The 19,947-nt window shown below is 56.1% G+C and overlaps 1 protein-coding gene across 2 annotated transcripts in view; it reads right to left on the reverse strand.

The window, feature by feature from the left end:
• PRDM16 (PR/SET domain 16) overlaps positions 1-19,947 on the reverse strand; it is a 342,599-nt gene that overhangs the window by 223,360 nt on the left and 99,292 nt on the right. For both annotated transcript variants that reach the window (XM_018060471.1, XM_018060470.1), the window contains exon 2: positions 9,927-10,261. In XM_018060471.1, the coding sequence (XP_017915960.1) occupies positions 9,927-10,261 (335 nt within the window). The remainder of the gene's footprint in view (positions 1-9,926; positions 10,262-19,947) is intronic.

Consider the following 19,947-nt stretch of genomic DNA (forward strand, 5'->3'; position numbering starts at 1 on the left):
ATGGGGAGCCGCCTGGCCAGTAGCTGCCCGGGCTCAGAGGGGCTGCCCTCCAGCCTGTTATACTCTATGAAAGGCCACTGCTGGGAAAGCACTTGACATAATCTTTCTGTGTAAATGGGCGATGCTGCAGATGCCTCAGTCTCAGCAGGTGGATCCCACCACACGCTTCCTGAAGGCAGGGTCAGCCTGGAGAAGGCAGGGCCACAGGCAGCCCAGGCCAAACCTGAGAGCCACCCTGGCTGGGCCAGCAGCGCAGGTGCAGAGAGAGGAGGCCAAGGGCTATGTCTGGACCACTCCCTTCCTTACTGGTCCCCATTCTCATGGAGGAGCTGAGGCCTGGACAGAGTGGTGAGGATAGAGTGCCCACGTGGGCTGGGGGCTGCTCTAACTTCTGGGGAGGGGTCAGGGGGCTGCCCAGTCCATGGTCTCAGCACATGCTGTCTGCATGTGCTGCAGAGTCAAGAGGCAGGGCTGAAGGAAGCTGCCTGAGGGTCCCTTGCCTGGTCTCTTGCTCCTGTGCCAAACTACCCTATGACCCTGTGGGACCCCCTTCCCTCTCTAGGGCTTGGACCTCCCACCTGCACAGTGAAGGTGAGAAATGATGATGTACCAAGTAATCTTCAGACATGACATGGACAGTTGGTGTCTGGGCCCTCCCCCCAACCTTGACCATCACTGCAATGCCCTTGGGAGGGGGATCTTGTCACTTGTCAGTTTCCAGGGGGCTACCCACCCAAGGAGAGCCATGCTAATGGCTAGCTGTATGGTGGGGGTGGGATCCTTCTGGAGCCCCTTCCCCAGCCTCTGTTGCTGCCCAAAGGTCCTTCTAGAGGACAGTGGGGCAGCCAGGCTGCTCCCGGCTCTGGGGTCCAGTGGTGGTGGGACACAGGGTGGGTGGGGGGAGTGCAGGTAGATTCAAGTGAAGCCTCTTTCTCTGGGCTTCCACCCATAAATGGAGAACTCCTAGTGCCCCTTCTTCCACTGCTAATTAGAATGCAGATTCCTGGGGACCCCCACCAGGAATTCTAATCCACTAGGTAAGGGTGGGGCTTCCCTGGTAGTTCAGACGGTAAAGAATCTGCCTGCAGTTCAAGAGACCTGGGTTTGATCCCTGGGTCAGGAAGAGCCCCTGGAGAAGGAAATGGCAACCCACTCCAATATTCTCACCTGGAGAATTCCAGGGACAGAGGAGCCTGGTGGGCTACAGTCCATTGGGCTGCAAAGAGTCAGACACGACTGAGTGACTCAGACACACACACACACACACACACACACACACACACACACACACAGGTAAGGGTGGGGCCCTGAACCTGCATTTTGAAGGCGTCTGAAGAATTCTCAACACAATCACTTGAGAACAATAGCTTCATGGGATCCAAGCTTGAGGCAAATGGGTGAAAAAGATTTTCTTTCGAATGGGGGGTGGAATCTGGGTTTTGTGCCTCACAGACTGATCTTCTGGGATGGGGTCCCCACAGTTCCTGCTTGAACTGAACACATCTCCCACCAGCCAGGTTCTTGGCACCCTGGGACCATCTCAGAATCCTGGCTCCAGCAAGACTGAAAGCTGTCTCTGGGATCCGGAGAATTTAACAGTGGGGCACCCAGGGGGTAGGCATTAATGCCTGCCAGTCCCCAGTGCAATCTATGGGGCTGGGGCATGGGATCTAATCACAGACAGAATGAGAATCACAAGCCAGAAAGAGCCTGGCATGGCTGGCATGTGCATACAGCAGACGCCTAGTGAATGCCAGGGCTTCCCTCTTATCCACGCTCCTGGCCTGGTCAGCCTGCCCCGCCTCACCAGTCCTGCCCAGCACAGGGGCCCAGGTGCCTTTGCCATGATCCCTGAATGTGTGACCCCACTTCCCTTAAGGATAAAAGAGAAAGGAGGGGGAGGGGGGACGAAGAGACATAGCGCCAGTAGGAAGGGTGAGCCCGGGTCCTGCGCGAAGATGCCATCCCCCCCCATCTTCCCTCCTCTCTCTTCCTTCTGACAACCTGAGGCTAGTCCACATCTCTGGTTCACAAGCAGCCATTCTGGGGTGAGGATGGGCTTGTTGTCACTGGTGTGTATATGTGTGTGTGTGTGCGTGTGTGTGTATGTGTGTGAGAGAGAGAGATGCGGACGGTTAAATACCATTTAAGAAGTTGGTATTCATGGACGTCTCTCGAATATGAAAAGAAAATATTTATTTCCTTTTTCGCTTGTGAATCAGAATGCTCTATTTAAAGAAAGTACCCTCTGCTGGACTGTGGCTGAGTTATTACCCCTTAAGGAAATAAAGAAGAACTACCAGGGAGGTATTCTTAGTCATTCTCTGTCCTTTTTCCGAAAATTCCTTATATACCCGCGCCTCGGAGCTGGGCCGAAGATAGTGCAGGGTTTCATGGCATTCTTGGGCTAAAAACGTCTGGACCTGATGTCATGGTGCTTGGGAGAGATGGCAGAGGAGCTGTGCTGGGAGCGGTTCCTGGGGAAACGAGATGGTGCGGGCCTCTGTGTCCCCCACCCCTCTGCCCCAGCGCTCCCAGGCCGCCTCCCACTCGGCCCTGTTCCCACAGGATGGCCCCGTTGTCGAATCCAGGTTCTTATCTGACTGCCCAAGAAGAGGTCCTCAGATCTGTTAACCATCCAGGTGTTGTTTCCATGGGTGTGAACGTTCATTGAGCTGTGACTTGAGACTTTGGACGCTTTCTCAATATATGTGATGCCTCCTAAACACATTCAGAAAATCACTATGGAAAGAGAAAAGCCCTGCCATGTTTCTAGGCCTAAAATAAACCCCAGACAGCACAAAAGCAGAGTCAGTGTCGGGGGTGAATTAGCCGGCCAGGCAGAGGAGGGCAGAGTACAGACAGCCTCCAGGCTCCTGGTCCCTGGGGGGTGGGATGTGCCCAGGAAGGTCCCAGTGTACATTCTGGTGCTGCGGAGAGAAACAACAGGCAAGGACAGGGACCAAGAATATCACGCCCTGCAAGTGAGGCCGTTGGACTAGCAGGAGGCTCAGTCTTTGGAGCTGAAACCAGTCCTAGCCTCCTGTGCCAGCCTGGCCACAGTACTTTCCTGCACGGCTGGAATTCCAAGAGTAAACACAATACGATGGTCTAAGAGTGAAATAAAAAGGAGAAAGGTGCACCCCTCCCCCGGCCATGTCAGCAAGAGCACACACTGTGACAGCTTTAGGGTGAAGGATGCACAGAAAATGCTGAAGTGTAGTTCCTGCAGGAAATGCGTGTGGAAGAATGTGGAAGTGTGCATGTGCGTCACAGAGCATGACCACCTGCACTCGGGCCTCAGGGTGCCTCTGGGACAAGCCAGTCCTTGCAGGAGCATCACCTGTTGAAGTGTCAGGTTACCCTCAGCGACCCACGGCAAATCGGCCCCCTCACCTGGAACCCCCAGTGGAGATTTCACAGCGGGAGAAGGGTGGTGGTCCTCTCAGAAACGTCTGCTCCGTCAGTGCTCCTGGCTGTCCCCTCCTGCCAGGGCCCCTAACACAGATGCTGCAGGCCTGAAAGGATCCCCCTGTCTCTCTTTCCAGACTGGCTTCTCTCACCTGCATGGCACATTCTAAGTTCCTGGGAGTTTTCACAAACCCAGGGAGGATTGTTGGAACTTCCGGTGCAAAAACCAAGACTGTCCCGGACAGACGCACATGGCTGGTCCCTTCTTTTGGCCAAAGCCTGGCGTCTCTGGGGGTGGGGTCTGGGCATCTGTATTTCTAATGCTCCAGGGGTTTCGGTATGAGACCCACTGACAGAGATCTCTGCTCTCAGGTCTCAGACGCCCTGGGAACACCTGAAGGACAGTCCTGACCTTCAAGTACCAGCTGTCACATTTTTCCTCTGCAAACTTGGCAGCCGGCTGTTGTTCAGTCAGGGCTTGCCCCTCCTCCCAGGCTAGGTGAACCTCCTCTCGGAGTCACCTGGAATGCCGGAAGGGGCTGCTGGGCCCAGCTTTCCTCTCTCATTGCTCTGGGGCTGCGGATCCATCCACAGGGCTGGTCAGGGCTGAAAGTGCCCAGATCCTGAGGCTGCTGATGATTCTGGGATGCAGAGGAGTTTCTCCATTGGCTGAGCAGCAGCTCTGCTTCCACAGGGGCTGCTGGTGATAAAACATCTGCGTGTCCAGACTCGCTGCTGGCCACTGCTGGTGTTTCTCCTGGAGGATGGACATTTCCTTCCTGAATCCTGGGGAATGGCAGTTCTGGCTGTGGTGGTGCTCGTGGCCTTGTCCCTCTGGAGGCCAGACAGGAGCCCACAGCTCTGGGAGGTGAAGGCAGAAGTGGGCAGAGCTCCGGGAGGTCAATGCAGGGGGCATGCTGCTGGGAAGCTCACGCTTCTGGGAACACACCAGAGGCATCCAGTTCGTCTAGGCGATGAGTCAAGCACACACATTTGTCTCTAGGCAGCCGGGATTTCTTGTTAGGTCATTACATAGCAGGAACTAGACAGGCTTGAAGCCCATTCCCAGGAACCTCGAGAACTCTGTCCCAGGGGGAGGTGGGTGCTCCATTGTAGCAGGAGTATTGACTTGATGGCCTGAGGGGCAGGGGACCTGGGGGTGTTTGTGAGTCCATGCTGTCATCTGTGGCCAGCTCAGCAGGAAAGAGGACAGGGTCCTTGAAGCCAGAGTGTGAGGGTGTAGGTGCAGAAGAAAGAAGAGGAGGCCTGTTCCCCATGGAGATCAGGGGCTCAGGCTGGGGCCACATGGTTACAGCCTTGGGGTGCCCACCTGACCCCCAGCCAGGCTTGGGCAGGTGTCAGGGGCCGGGCACAGAGGCCATATCCCCAAGAACACCTGCCCCTCTGTCTGTCTCGGTGAATGTGGCCTCAGCCCTTAGACCCGGAAAAGCATCCAGGGTCCTCGGCTCTCCCACCACATGTTTATGCATGTGTCGCGAGCCTTGGGAAACCCCACCATATTCTGTCCTTGAGATGTTAGAGGCCGAGCTCCCACTGTGTTGACACCCTGAGTCGCAATGAACAGACACCCCACTGGGCTCCATCGTCTTCCTGCCACCTTGGACCAAAAATAGACCTTTAGCTTCTCCTTAATTTAAGGACACATGGCCCCAGCTTGGAAGAGGAAGCATTATTTTTTCTAAAAATATTGTAGGGGGACCAGTGGGCACAAGCAGAGCTCACTTCCTCAACCCCATGCCCTTCTTCAAGGTCAGGGGTTCTGGATCATCACTCAGGCTCACATTCACATCAGTGTCTCAGAATCTAAGCATGCAGAGCTGCGTACCAGCCCTGGCCTGGAACATCCCTACCTGGCATCTCTGGGTGTTCTGGCAGCCCGTGGTCCGCAGGGGTGGCCGGCAGGTCCTGCCCTCACCAGAGCCATCCAGGGGGAGTGGAGACCCCAGAGGCGCCGGCTTGGGGACCAGCCACGTGACTGCAGTGCTGGAGAGACGGGCAGCCTTTCCCCGGCAACCCTGGAGCTTCCCACAGTCCCTGGGCCAGACACAGATGTTTGTTGATTGAGCAAATGAACATGTGTATTAATATTCAGGAACCACGGCCAAAAAGATGAGGTAATCCACTCGAGTAAATTCTTCAGATAATTGAAACCCCATCAATTCACGTTAACATTTTCCACCAGCTCCTTAAACAGAGGCAGACACTTTTTTTTTTTTTTGACAGACGTTGCCTGAGTGTCGGTTACAGGCTAGGCAGCGTGCTGGGCACCAGAGAGCCCGCCTTTCTGGGGGAGACAAGCAGAGCGGGGCACTTTCAGTGTGCAAATGGCTCCCGTGCCTCCCCTTGGGGGCCTGTGCCGCCGTCCCAACCCGAGCACAGCTGCGGGGCCCCGCCTCAGGGCAGGTGGCACCTCCAAGGAGCGGGTTCCACAGCCGGCTCCCTCGGGCCTGCCACTCGCAGCCATCTCTTAATTAGCAAAATAAATAGCATGATGATAAATGTCATGATTTACTCAACAAATGATCAAAATCATTGTTTTTCAGACCCCGGGGCAATAGAATGCAATCACGAGGTGATTTATTCTGGGAGGGTGAGTGGTGGCTGCGTCAGCGGGCAGGCTGTGTCTGGAGGGGAGGGGCTGGGAGTGCTGGGCAGGGGACCAGACACCTCCCTTTGAGATGGAGCCTGGCGAACCATGTTCCACGCACCCCCACGCTCCTGTCTGTGTCCAAGGACACGGCTGCCAGGTCCAGGTGCACGGAGAGCAGAGCTGTACTTTTCCCCCAAAATGTGGGACTCACTTCCGGCCTCCCTCAGAACACCCAGGGTCAGGGTAGGGGGAATGTTTAGAATCATCAAATATTCCCGACGCCAATGTGAAGACAAAGCAGGTGAATAGCAGGGGGATACCCAGCCACGGGGCTAACCCATGCCTTCCTGTTTCGCTTAAGTAAAATTCCTGCACAAGCCAGGATGCTCCTGCTACCTTGACCCTGAAAGGTGCGAGGTCATCCACGCCGCCCAGTAGGGACAGAAACGATTTTGTCAGAAGGGTCGAGTTACCAGAAACCTCACCACAGAAAGAAAATGACGCGGGACCCTTGGATTTCAGTTAAGTGAAATGGTCCAGAACAGGAATTCTGTTCTCCCAGTAGAAAGAAAATTGTTTCAGTGAAGTCTCCAGATGACGGTAAGAATCATCAATTTGACCTTGATTTTGAGCCAGTCCCCTGAGGGACACCTGCCCCGTGTCTGCAAGGGGATCTCCCTAGATCCTCCTCCCCTGCTGCACCTCCAGACCAGGCCCCGTGGGAGCAACCATGCTCTGAGCCAGGCTAAGACACAAGCACCACCCACCGCCCCTCGGGATCCGGAACCATCGGGCTCCTTCTCGGAGCTGCTTTGCCATCTCTGCTAGAAGATGGTCTGTCCATCTTCAGGGACTCAGTGCCATGTAAACTGTAGTCACATCGAGTCACACTGACTGACAGAGCTCCAGTACTGTGGTGACACTGAGTAACAACACATACAAGCTTCAGGACTGGACTGTGGGCCTGCGGGTGCTGTCCCTGGGCCCTGCCGCGACAGGCCTCAGTCTGTCTGGCATCGCCAGCCGGGATGCTCAGACACTGACCCTCTTCTAGTCATCGTCTTTGTTCCCAACCCTGCATGGAGCCGAGCAGACCACAGGCCCAGGGCTGGCATTTGCAGGGTGCAAGGACACAGTCAGCCACCTCACTTGGGACTCAGGGCTCCTCTGAAGGCCCCTCTGCTGTCCGGAGCCACAGAAGGTCTAGATTCTGGAGCCTGGATTCTCCACTCCTGGTCTGGGTCCTGTTTGCAGCAGAGTGAAGGCAAGGGCCATGCCTGCCCTTCAAGGGCAGTGAAGCCCACTGACAGACACTGTCACCGGGAGGAAGACACAGGAACCAAGTGCCACTGCAGTCTCCTGTTTGGGGACGTAAGTGAGGCTATTTGACTTCCACCCAGAGATCCAGGGAGCTAGAAAGAAACCACTTCAACCTCATGATTTATTTCAGGCCAAAGCAAGTTCACCATGGGTTTCAGGATGCCTGATTCTGCTCTTGGGGCTTGACCATGACTACGGCGATGCTAACAGCTGCTCATGATTGTGTTGGAGGGAACAGGACAGGAGGTCAGGAAGCCCAGAGATGGCTCCAGCACAGGCAGTCAGGCCTGAACTCACCAAGGAGACAAGGTCAGGCAAGTCACACAGTGCATCTGGAACATGACGTGAGGACGTGGACGCAGAGCAAATACCTGCCAGGGCCGGCAGGAAAGGTGGCAGTCAGGTCTCGGCCCCGGAATCAGTCGCTGCCCAGGGTGGGGCAGGAGGCACCTTGGAGGGGAGCAATCCCGCACGTACACAGAGGACAAATAATATCACAAAGTCAACAGGCACCAGGTAGATAACAGCACGGCCTGTACCAGGCCCGGCACCCAGGGTGGCCGTGATACGGGCCGTTTCTTTAAAATTAGAGCAAACAGAGGCCTGCATCTGAGCCAATGAGAATCAGGTCACTTCAAGGTCATCCATCACGCGACATGCAGGGTTTGTTTACCCTCCAACATCTGAAGCTGTCTCCTAATTCAGTAGTCCAGGTCCTTCTGAGCACATCACACAAACCCCTAAATTCCTCCTGAAAATAGCCAGGTGGGAAGTCCAAGACAGGCCATCCTACAGCCCAAGCCACTTATGGGTCACATCATGTGAACACACTCTTCTCGGCCCAGCAAGGGCCACCCTGTGGACCTCTGAGGAGCTTAAGAGGGCCTCACCTCCCAACTCCTCACTTTGCTCCCTCCTTCCTGTTCTGCAGGTGACCCGACCTTGACAGCCACACACACGGAGTCAGCTACCTGGGAACAGCAGGGGACAGACAGGCCGGTTCACACAGTGCAATTATGGCCTCCACCACTCAGCTGTGGTGAATCCTGGCATGCCTGCTCCTTCATCCATCTGGTCAACCCACTGCCCACTCTAAACCTTCAAAGCCATCCACGGAGCTCGGGCTGTCGGCTGGCACCTGGTAGGGGACTTCTGTGTCCCCTGATGTCCATACCTCATGTGCTATCACAAACCCACCTGCAGGAGAATCAGGGCATCCAGCATTTGGGGCGCCCCCATATCCTCCCTTGTGAAGGGAATGGGGGTCTCAGGTCTGCAGTACTACCCCCAGCACACAACTAAGCCAGACTCTGTGAGACCTTTTCAGAGGGTTTCAAAAGCTGATGGACCAGACCGGGAGAGATGTTCAAGGGCTGCTGAGGGTCCCCTGAGGGATGCTCAAGGGTCATGCACTGTGCACCTCGAGTCTTCAGGGAACAGTGATGTCCCCAAGAGCAGCCTTCTAGATGGTAAAGACTCGTCAGAGGGCAAAGATGGCCCCTCGCTGACCACAGACCCTGAGAGACACACAGCGTGGGAACTTTTCCAAAGCCAACGAGCAGTTAGGGGAGTCAGCCCTGCCCTGAGCCCCACCACCCTGAACCACTGGCAGGGGACACAGCTGCTGGCCACACAGGGCCCTCTTCCCTCCTTGGATGGCTCTCCCCTTCCTAGCTCTGACCACCATCCAAGCACTTTTGGAAGTGATGAAACACCCAGGAGGAATCTGGGTTGGCACTTGCATTTTCCGTCCAGGCAGGGTCCCTGCCCAAAATACCACTGCACACTGGCTCTGCGGGGCCTGCAGAGAGGCCAGGACCAGAGGGGAGTGTGTGTTCGTGGGGCCCTGGTCCTGAGGAGACCACCTTGAAAGCCCCCTGAACGGGGGCCCAGTGTCCCTCATGGTCAGAGCAGGATGCTTCCAGAGGAGGGGCCCTTTCATGGCTGTTAACCCCCACCCCCCCACCTAATCAGCCTCCCTCTCCAGGTTACACACAGCCTCCAGGACTGCCGAGCCAGGCCTGGATCATCAGGGAAATCAAAACCACAAGACTCTCCTCTCTGTCCCCGCTAATCTGAGAAGCGGGAGCGCCTCTTTAGGAGCCGGCTGACCCGGGCAGACCAACAGGAGGCCCAGGGTGTGGATGCACCTGGGGCATCTGGGGCAGTGTGGCCACCAGACACGTGCTGCTCTGCTGGGAGTTGGGCCCCCATCTGAGGACTTTCCCGGGAGCAGAGACCTTGTTCTGGGAGACTCCCATTGATCCCCAAAGTCCTGCCGAGATGGCAGCCTTAGCACCTAAGATCCAGACGGGAAGCTTGAGGGGTTTAAGACATGAGCTCATTAAAGACACATTTCCGGGAAGAGAGCGGGTGCGCTAGACGGGGCCGCCCGGCGTCCACTAGGCCTCTGGTGTTTTTGGAGTCGCGTCATGCAAGCCACGGGATAAAATAAGCCTGGGAAATTCAGCACTCTCTGCGACCCAGCCTCCCGCCTCAGGCAGCACCATCAACCCGGCTTTATAAATAGATGGACCGCGAGACAAACGGCCGCCATCAATCACGCGCGCGCGGCAGGGCTCACCTCCCATCCGAAGTCCGCCTCGTTCAGCGTGGCCCGGGGCGCCACCATGTACGGGCCGAACCGCTCCCCTACCTCCATCTTCTTCTTGGCCCAGATGCCCAGGCCGGCTCCGGGGATGGAGGACTCACGGAGCTCGAAGCCTGGGGGGATGCGGATGTCCTCAGGGATGTAGACCGGGGCCTCATATGGCGAGCCTTCCTTGGGCGTGGGGAAGGGGGACGGCGGCCCCATGGGGATGGGGGACATGATGCTGTCCTCAGTCTCGTCCTCCGCGCTCTCGCCCGCCAGCAGGTCGGGGTCCGGCCCGTACATGTTATTTACAATGTCGCCGTCACCTGGAGGAGACAACAGAGTCAGCCTGTGCAGCTCCGCTTCCCGGGCCCCGAGTTTGGGGACCAGCCGGGACAGGGGACAGAAGAGAAACAGGCCAGCCACCCCCCACTGCCTGGGAGGCGCGGCCTCTGCTAGGGGCTCCCAGGGGGAGGTTCCAGCAACACTTGGGGAACAATGCAGGTCAGCAGAGTTCTCCCCAGGCTCCCAAAGCCCCTGGCAATGGCTGAGGACACACTGGCCCATTCTGCATTAGGGCAGGAGGGACGCCCATGCTCCATGGGATGGGGGTAGTGGGGAACGCAGACACTCTAGGAGGCTCCACTCTGGGGGACTGGTGATGAGGCATTCATTCTGGAACCTGTTTGTGTCTGCAGCCTTGGAATTAGGGAATGGGGCAAGTCCCAAGATCTCAGGGGGACTCAGAACTTGAGCTATGTGAAATTTGGGCTGCTCTGGGAGGGAGGTGGGGTGGGGGTGCGCTGGGGCTGGGGACGGTTCCTAGAAGTCCCCTGACTACTTAATGGGGCAGATTAGGACAGAGGCCTGCTGAGTCATGGACTTGGGAGCCCTGGGGGCTCCCAGATCGTGGGACTGAGCAAAAGAGCCTCCAGCTTGTCTGTCCAGTGTGGCTCTTTCTTTGGGGTTCAACCTAAGAGGCAGTTGTCCCCAAAACAGTGCCGCCTAGAAGTTCACCTGAGGGTGGCCCTGAGGCACACGAAGAGTGGGCGCGGCGAGGGGACAAGGCGAGTGAACTGGTCAAACAGCCAGAAAGCCAGCTTCACTCCTGGCATCAACCTTAGAGTGGCAAACAGGGAGGCCAGGGGTGAGGATCCCACCAGTGTTTACCCCCAGGCTCCCCAAGGGGAGCAACACATGAGAGGATCAACAAACGTGGTCCAGATGCACAACAGGCTGCTCATATTAATATAGATGAAGAAGATCGACCTCACGGGGCAACGCAGGCGAGCCTCGCTGGTGTCACACCGAGCGAAGGGGGCCAGACGCAGAAGGCCACGAGTCCTAAGATTCCATTTATGCCAAATGTATGGACGAAAGGCAAACCCATAGAGACAGGACCCGTGATGGTGGGGTGGGGGTGACTGGTTGGTGGGCCCGAGGTCTCCTTTGGGAGATGAAAATGTTTTGGAACCAGACATAGGTGGCGAGTGTGCCCCTGAATTGTACACTTTAAAACGGTCCATTTTCACGTGAGGTGGATCTCACTCGTAAGATTAAAAAACTCGGAGAAGAGAGATAGAAGGATGGGGCTGCGGGTAGGAGGCGTGGCAGGCTAGCTGCTCCCCACTCGGAGCCTGATGACCTCTGATCTGGATGCTTCTGCCCTCCTCTGGGACTTGAAAACCTCAGGAAGGGACCCAAACACTGTGGTCACCCTGGCTCTCGTCTCATGGCCCCCTCCCCGTTCCCTGACATTGGAGGGTGGAAGGGACGTCTCCAGAGAGATGGGAACTTCGGGGTCCTCATGCTGACTCAAACTGATGCACGGGAGAAATAACAAAATGTTTCTTTTCAAAAGAAATCGAAGTCTTAAAAAATGATGGGGATAACATTTATTTAATTTGGCAGCGTTCACAGAAGTAATTATTATGTTTTAAGTGGCCAACGGTTGCTTTTTAACTGACTCGTGGGATCCTTTCAAAAATGTAACATCAGAACGGCAGCTGGTGCGCACCCATCCCAAGGACCCAAGACTGCTGAGGATTGAAAGACCACCCCCAGCGCTTCCTGGGGTGCGTACGCCAAGGTGAATTGGGAGGAGTAATTAACATGCCACTTTATTATGTGACCTGGTGACTGCACAGAGCTCCAGCAGACTTGGGTAGGATACCCACCCCCACCCAGGGTCTGATGCCTTTGCATGCGGCTGGTGAGGAGCCCAGCACCTCGTGTGAAGGCACTGGACAAAAAGGAGGACCTGTTCCTATCCATGCATCTCCATCTCAGGGCTCTTTTTTGTTTTTCTGGGTGGTTTTTCTTTTTTTCTGTTTGAATTCTACTTCCCCAAACTCCTCACCTACTGGAGGAAAATCAACGCTTGAAGGGCATGTTTAATTTACTGGCCGAGCAAACAGCTTAGGAGAGAAGGCGGTGTTTCCTGCTGATTAAAGGAAAGCTGTGCATTGCCCGCCTCCCACCCTCTGCGGTCACTGGGGTTAAGTGATTGCCTGGAGCCACCAGGAAAGCCCAGGTCTCGTTCGGCTGCCCCATGGCCAGTAGGGATGGTGGGGAGGCTCTTTTTTTGGACATGGCTGAGAGGAGGTCTAAGGGTGCAGAGAAAACACCTGGAGAATAGGAGATGAACTAAACAGCCCCTGAGGCCCCTCAGAAAGCAGAAGGCTGCCCGGACGCTGCTGAAGCCTGTGTAGGACGAGCACAGACTGTCCTCTCCTAAGGTCCCTGAGCAGCAGGGAGGCTGGATGGAAAGGCCTGGAGCCCCGGCCAGGCTGCCCTCAGGACCACCAGCCCCTGGCGGTCGAGGAGCGCCTCGGCCCCGGGCTGGCAGGTATTTCCAGGGAGGGGGTGTCATTGCCCCTGGGCCCTGCCCCCTGCTACCCAGGCCTCTGACCACCGGCACATTCCCAGCCCACGCTCTCTGAAAGGGCCAGAGGCAGTGCCAAGAGCAGGAGCTTTTTACGACCTTGGCATCTAGGCTGGCCGCAGCATGTTATTCACTCGTCAGGGGACCGAGGTCCTTCACTGGGGTTTTGCGGTTGTTTTAGGCTCAGGGTTCATGACTGAGTCCATCATTCCCAAAATTTCTCCCGGGAGATCAACCCCAATAATAAAAGCGGAGAGGAGAGGAGAGGAGAGCAGAGGTGGAGGCAGTGACGGGAAGAAGAGGAGAGCCACAGAGGACCCACGGCCACAGCGGTGAAGTCACAGAGCACCTGCCTTGGGGCCGGGTCCCAGCCAGGGAGCCGGGCTCTGGGCAAACTTCATGCTGAAACCCAGTTTGGAGCTCATCTGCCCCTCTCACCCAGATCCCTGAGGACACTCCTCCCCACCCACAAGCCCCATCCAAATACCAAGCCAAGCCCAGGATTTCAGGTCTGGAGAAAGAGGAGGCCCCCAGTGAGCAAGATTGTGCCCGACTGGCCAGGGCAGAGGGTCCTTCCTGTACCATCCCCATGGGGCTGATGACCCTATCCTGGCCAAACAAGCAGCATCCCAAGTGGAGGGTGATTAGGGTGAAAAGACCCTCGGCCCTTCCCTGATTCTGCAGCTCCAGGCTGGTCATAACCCGGGAATCAGCAGATTTATGCCTTGACCTGCAGCCAGGGGGAGAATGAGGGGGGCTTCTCTGAGTCAATATGAGGGGGTGTTTTGTTCTGGTTCCTCCTTCGCTGAATGGCAGGGTTTGGAGGAGAAGCCATGAAACCACACAGGGCGCTGGGAGGCTGTGGGCTGCCCCCTGGAGCCGGGAGTGAGAGAGTGTGTGTGTGAGTGCATACATGTGAGCACATGTGAGTGTGCACATGTGTGATAGCAGTTGTGTGTGTTGAGCGTGTAAAAGGAGGCAATGAATCCTGAGCAGCAGGCCCAAGGCCACCTCACCCAGCTCCCTGCCTTTGCATGGCTCCCGTGGGTGGAAAGGGCATGGCTGCCTCCGCCCAGAGACCTCGAGAAAAAGGGAGGAGAAAGGCCCTCTGCGGGGGCCCCATCTCCCTCCAGCACGGGCTGGGAGGTTCCCGGGGTCCCTGCTGCAGCCCGCTGAGAGGCCAGGTGTCATGCGTTTCTCAGGAGAGTGGCCGTTGTTAGAAGATGCTTCTTGAAAACCCAGGGGCTCCCTCCAGTGCAGGAGTGAGCAAAGACCCCACCTTCAAGTGGTTCACTGAGGGGTGCAGACTCCTGGAGGTGAGTGGGGACTAAAGGCAATCAATCGATCTAACCCAATCTGGAGCTTCCTGGAGGCTCTGTGGATCACCTTGGACCCTGAAATCTGACAGAGGTGTCCACGTGGTATCTCAGGAGGTGAGGGGAAGCAGGGAGGCCAGTCCTGAACAGCAAGTGAAGATCAGGGCCCTGAAACTAGCCTAGCCTATCCTCCTGACCCCCGGGACATGGGGTCATGTCGCTCTCCTCCAGAGCCAAGGAGCACAGAGCAGAAGGACCCACACCCCAGCAACATGCTCCCTGTACCCAGGCACCTGGGCCAGGCCTGTCCTGGGGCACCAGGGCCCAGATCCCAGCTCCCAGCCTGGCAGGCTGCCCCCCAACACTGCCTTGGTCCAGGAGGACCTTCTCATTTGGGGTATGCTCACACCACCCCACAGCCACCAGAACAGAGGTGTCAGGAAAAAGGGATGGTGTGCTCAGAGAAAGCCATCCGGGCCTGGCCGTGAGCTCTGCCCACGGTGGCCAGGCCTCACCCCACAAATGCCACAGAGCTTCATCCCTTCCAGCGCATGCTGTGAGACCCTCCTTTCCTCACCCAAAAGAGAAACACCCTCCACGCAAACAGTAAGCACAAGCAACACTTTGGGGTAAAACTAAAAATGCACCCAGGTCTGGATTTCCTTTCTGGTTCAATTGTGTCTCACCCTCATCTCTTAGAAGTAGATGTGTGCACATCACAGGAGGGCAGACTGGCTGCACAGGCTCCAGCGGGGTGCCCTGAGGGCCCGGCTTGTAGAATGAGGCAGCTTGGCTGGTGGGCCTGAGCACCACTCCCCACAGAGCTTGCCTGTCCAGCATTGATCTTGGGGTCAGTGAGTAAAAAGCAAATTGTCTTCAGCCAACTTGATCCTGACCGGGATCAAGAGGCGCCACTGCCCCCACACAGGACAGAAGAGATCCTTATACAAGCGGGGAAAGGAGACCCTGAGACCCCCGTGAGCCAAGCCACCTAGAAAGAGGACTCAGGACACCGCTGTTGTGCCATGCTAGTGGCCAAGCTGGACCCGGAACTCGGTCAGCTCACGGAGCCCTGACGGGGAGGACAGTCCGCAGCAGGCAGACTCCACCCAGGCCCCACGCGGTCACTGCACTGTCAGTCCTCAGCCTTCACTGCTCCCTGTGGACCTGGGCTGCTCGGCCCTGCCCAGTGGGACAAAGCAGGCCAGGCAGCCACCTGCCTCCTGCTTGCAGCCTGAGGTCCTTCCTGCCCTGTGCCACCAGCCAGTTACCCCACAGACCCCAGCCCAGGAGGCCCTCTGTCACCCCACAGACCCCAGGTCTGGAGGCCCATGGTCACTCCAAACACCCCAGCCCCGGAAGCCCCGCCCCTTCTCAGGCCTCAGAGTCAACAGGGCTGCCTCCTGGGTTCATCCTCAGAGGAGGACCCTGTAGCCTGGCCTGGGTTGGCCCCTTCTGCCATCAGCCAGCCACCCTGAAAGTGGCCAGGTCCACAGAGCTGACCCCTTCTGCATGTATATTAGAATAACCACACTCTCCCTGGGCAGCAAGGTGACACATGCTGGGGGGTGGTGTGATGGCCAGGCCCAGGCTCTGGTGGTTCCCCCAAAGCTCCTGGCACTCCACTCCTCTCTCCAAGAACACATCTGGGGCTGAAGTTTGTTAGCGACTTCTTCCTCAGCCAGGGACACGCCCAGGTCAGGTCAGGCCCACTCATACACTTTGCAAGGTGCCCCATTCCTGGAGCCCCACCAGGCATAGCACAGACCCTGGGCCGGGAGCTCCCAGCAGTGCTGCGCCCCATGCCCTCTGAACCAGACAAATCCACAGAGGACCTCTTGGAAGTTCAGGAGTTCTCCCCACCAGCCTGCATACCAGCAAAGACCTAACCTGGGTCTCATGGCACTGGGCACAAGGACATGTTTGGACTGGGTGTTGAAAGTGTTAGCTGCTCAGTTGTGTCCGACTCTCTGTGACCCCATGGACTGACTGTCACTCACCAGGCTTCTCTGTTTACAGGATTTCTCAGACAAGAATATTGGAGTGGGTTGCCGTTTCCACAGGATTGAACCCTGGTCTCTCACATTGTGGGAAAATTCTTTACTGTCTGAGCCACTGGGGGACTGGCTGCTGAGGGGCACTTCCTGTGTCACACAGAATGAAGTTGAAGGTAAACTGAACTGAGCTAGAAACTAACCTCAGGTGTAGCCCCTGGTGTGAAGGAGCCCTAACCTCAGGTGTAGCCCCTGGTGTGAAGGAGCCCAGGTACATTTAGGAGACAGTGACAGACCCCAAATGTCACTGGAGATAGGACCATATGCCATGGTGTCCAGTGAGAGGTCAGGACAAGGGTTCTAGGGAGCTCTGCACCCAGAGCTGCCCAAGGGACACAGACTGGCTGGGATGGCCCCCAGAGCGCTGTCGGAAAGGACAAGTCTGTCTGAACGGCAAGTCACTGGCAGCGGGGGACACGCCCTCTGAACATCCACACTGCCTGTTGACACCGGGGTACAGAGCAGGGCACCCACAGTGCAAGCCTGCAGGTTCCTGACAGGAGCCAGCTGAGTGGGCTGGGCAGCGGGAAGGTGAGAAGAAAGATGGACACGGCCTGGATTTGGGGAGCTTTTTGCCCTTCTAGCTCAGGGGTCTCAAAGCAGGGTCCCCAGACCAATGGCACTGGCATCCCACCCCAGGTACTTCCACAGCTGCAATTCCTGGGGCCCCCCGAGACCTGCTCAATCTGAACCTGGGGGGCGGGGGCTGGGCCAGCTGAGTGCGAGAACCACTGTGGAGGCAGTGTGTCTGAAGTGTCCGAATAACTAGAGGGCATCTGGGGAGACAGGACTCAGGCCCAGGGAAGCCAGTCTCCTTAAACACTTCAGGAGCTCACCCTGGAGATCTAGACCAGCGCATACCCACACGGCCCATCTCATTCATCCCTGACCCATTTTGTTGTTGTTCACTTGTTAAGTCATGTCTGACTCTTTGCAACCCCATGGACTGCAGCACTCCAGGTTCCTCTGTCCTACACTATCTCCTGGGTGAGTTTGCTCAAACTCATGTCCATTGAGTCAATTATGCCACCCAACTATCTCATCCTCTGCTGTCCCCCTTCTCCTGCCTTCAATCTTTCCCAGCATCAGGGTCTTTTCCAATGAGTTTGCTCTTTGCATCAGATGGCCAAAGTATTGGAGCTTCCCATTGCAAACAACCAAAACTGTGCCCCTCAGCAGGAGAAGCACGATCATCCCCACATCTCTGCGATCCCGTCCAGACTACACCTGACTGTTTCCATCAGAAGCACTTGAAGGAGGAGAACTCTGTTAAAGCGGCCCATCCTGGCAGAGCTCAGTCCATGTCTGGTCCGTTCTACCCCCATGCTCCCCGCCAGGCAGGGCAGGAAGGTGGGGGTTTGCCAAGGGCTTCCCAAGGACAGAGTGAAAGCCTCCCCTTGCCCGGGCTGCATAGTGGCCTCCAGAGGGTCAACCCCAGACCTGGCCGCTCGCTTTTATTAATGAGTTTTTTGGATAAAAGAGAACATGAGCCTTCCCCCTTTTCCTGGTGTTGCCGGCAGAGACAGGACCCATGCGCTGTCCAGGAAACACTCTGACGTATTTCAGTGAGACCTGGCCAGGCCTCTCAGGTCTTCTCAACAGAAGCCTCCTACACAGAGGCCAGCAGACATGGGGCCGCGGACCCGCAAGAAGTGCCCTTCCCAGGATCTGCGTGGGCTTGGGTCTGAAGTCCCTGTCACATCAACCAACAGCAAGGACCCCAGATCACAGCCACTCCCGGGGACAGGTGGGCTGGGGCACAGTCATACCCCACCCCCTCCTGGGCCAGCTCAAGGTCTGAATGTCCAAGTAGCGATCAGTTTCATCAGGCCTATCAAAAGCAGTATTTAAAAGTTGCTGTTCAAAACAAAAAAAAAATTTTTAACTAAAGTTACTCTTTAGTTCAGTTTATAAAAGGAATGTGGTAGTCAAGGTGAAGTCGAACAGAGAACAGATCTGAGACGTTGGGAAGCACATCCATGGTCAGCTGCCCAATTCGAGGACTGTCTTGGGAGGCTGGGAAAGCAATGGGGGAACCTCAGGTGGGCTTGGTCCAAATGTCATCTGCTCCTTGGTTCTGCCAGCCTGTGTATGCTGGGTGCTGACGGGCCCCAGGGCAGACACACCAGCAATATGATTGCTCCAATTCCTGTGACACTCATCCTCACATCATGAAGGGAAGCTCAGGAAGCAATGAATTGCTCAAGGCCACATGGCGAATCAGGGCAGAGCTGGGAGCTGATTAGAGCATATCACACAAATCTAGTGTTCCCACTGCAATGAGAAAACACCTTAAAAAGTGTTCAGCCTTTAGTGATAGCCTCCCTTGTGTCCATAAAATGAACAGGTAAATTTATGAGTGGATGGTTGGGTTAGTGGATGGGTAGATAAGCAGATGGATAGATGGATAAATAGAGAATAGATACACAGATGAATGGAGGGGAGAGTGGATAGAAAGATGAGTAAGAAGGATAAATGGATAGATGGATGGTGGATGATGTATGATGGTGGTTGGATTGTGGATAGTACAATAGCAGTCAGTGGGTGATGGACAATGTTTGGATGAATGGTGGATCAATGGAAAGGTGGTTGGTGGATGGATGCATTGATAGATAGTGGATGGATGGGTGGATGGTGGATGGATGGATAAATGGATGAATGGATGGATGGATGATAGACAGTGGATGGATGGATGGGTGGATGGATGGATGAGTGGATGGATGGATGGGTGGATGGACGGATGAGTGGATGGATGGATGAGTGGATGGATGGATGGATGGGGACAAGGAGAATATTGAAGACAATTTTAAATGAGATATATGGAAGGCTGGAAGGCAGGAACCCTCCACCTCACTCTTGACTCTTCTTCCCTGAGATGAAGCCCCAGTAACAGGAGCTTGAATCTGATTGGTTAATCTGAGATGATACCTGGACTGGCTTGGCCCAGCCCCAACTCTAGGAAGAGAGCCAGGTATCTCTGCTGCTCTTTCACAGCTTCCCTCCTCCACCCATGTAGGGTAGCCTGCCTGGTCCAGCATTGCACAGGTAGGGGGCACGTCTGTGATTCTGGGTTCAGCCATAGCCCAGCCACCCCCCGCCAGCCTTCTCACCTCCCACATGAGTCTTCTTGGAAAAACAAGGGGGCACTTTGGTTCCCATCTTCTGACTTTTTTGACTTCTTGAGCCAAGCAGAGAATGGATGGATGCATGAAAGTGTGCTGCACCCCTCAGAGACTCCCAAACCTCCCCCTGTCCCAGAGCCTGGAAGTCCCTGTGATCTGTGACTCTCATGATGGCCATCTTAGCCACTGCTGGGGCGGGAGGGAAGGACAGAGGGACACGCACACTCAGATGAGCTGGGTCTAGGGGAGCCACTGGGTAAAGGGATGAAATAAGATGCCTTGATTCCTAGGGAGGAATCCGTGCAGCCACCTCTTCGTCTAGCGCAGCAGGCGAGGGGAAGCCCCTCCATGGTGGGAGGGTACTAGGCTGCAGACCCACTTTCAGAAACGGTTTGCCGGAAAGAGAAAGCTGGCAGTTGACAGGGTCAGTCTTGCTATTGTTCTTGATCTTTTAATCAACTGCAGCCACTACGGAAACCCCTCCCCCAGCCCTGGACCTGGCTTTTAGGCGAGAACTAGGAGTCCTGACTCCAGGAATGCCCCTGCCCGGTGCCACGGCTATCCAGGGTCCCACTGGCTGCCCGAGCTGCCCAGGATAGTGGCTGCTGTGGGCACTTTCGCTCCTGGCCGCCCCCA

This window comes from Capra hircus, chromosome 16 (genome assembly GCF_001704415.2).
Source record: "Capra hircus breed San Clemente chromosome 16, ASM170441v1, whole genome shotgun sequence".
In the NCBI taxonomy this organism is placed as follows: domain Eukaryota; kingdom Metazoa; phylum Chordata; class Mammalia; order Artiodactyla; family Bovidae; genus Capra; species Capra hircus.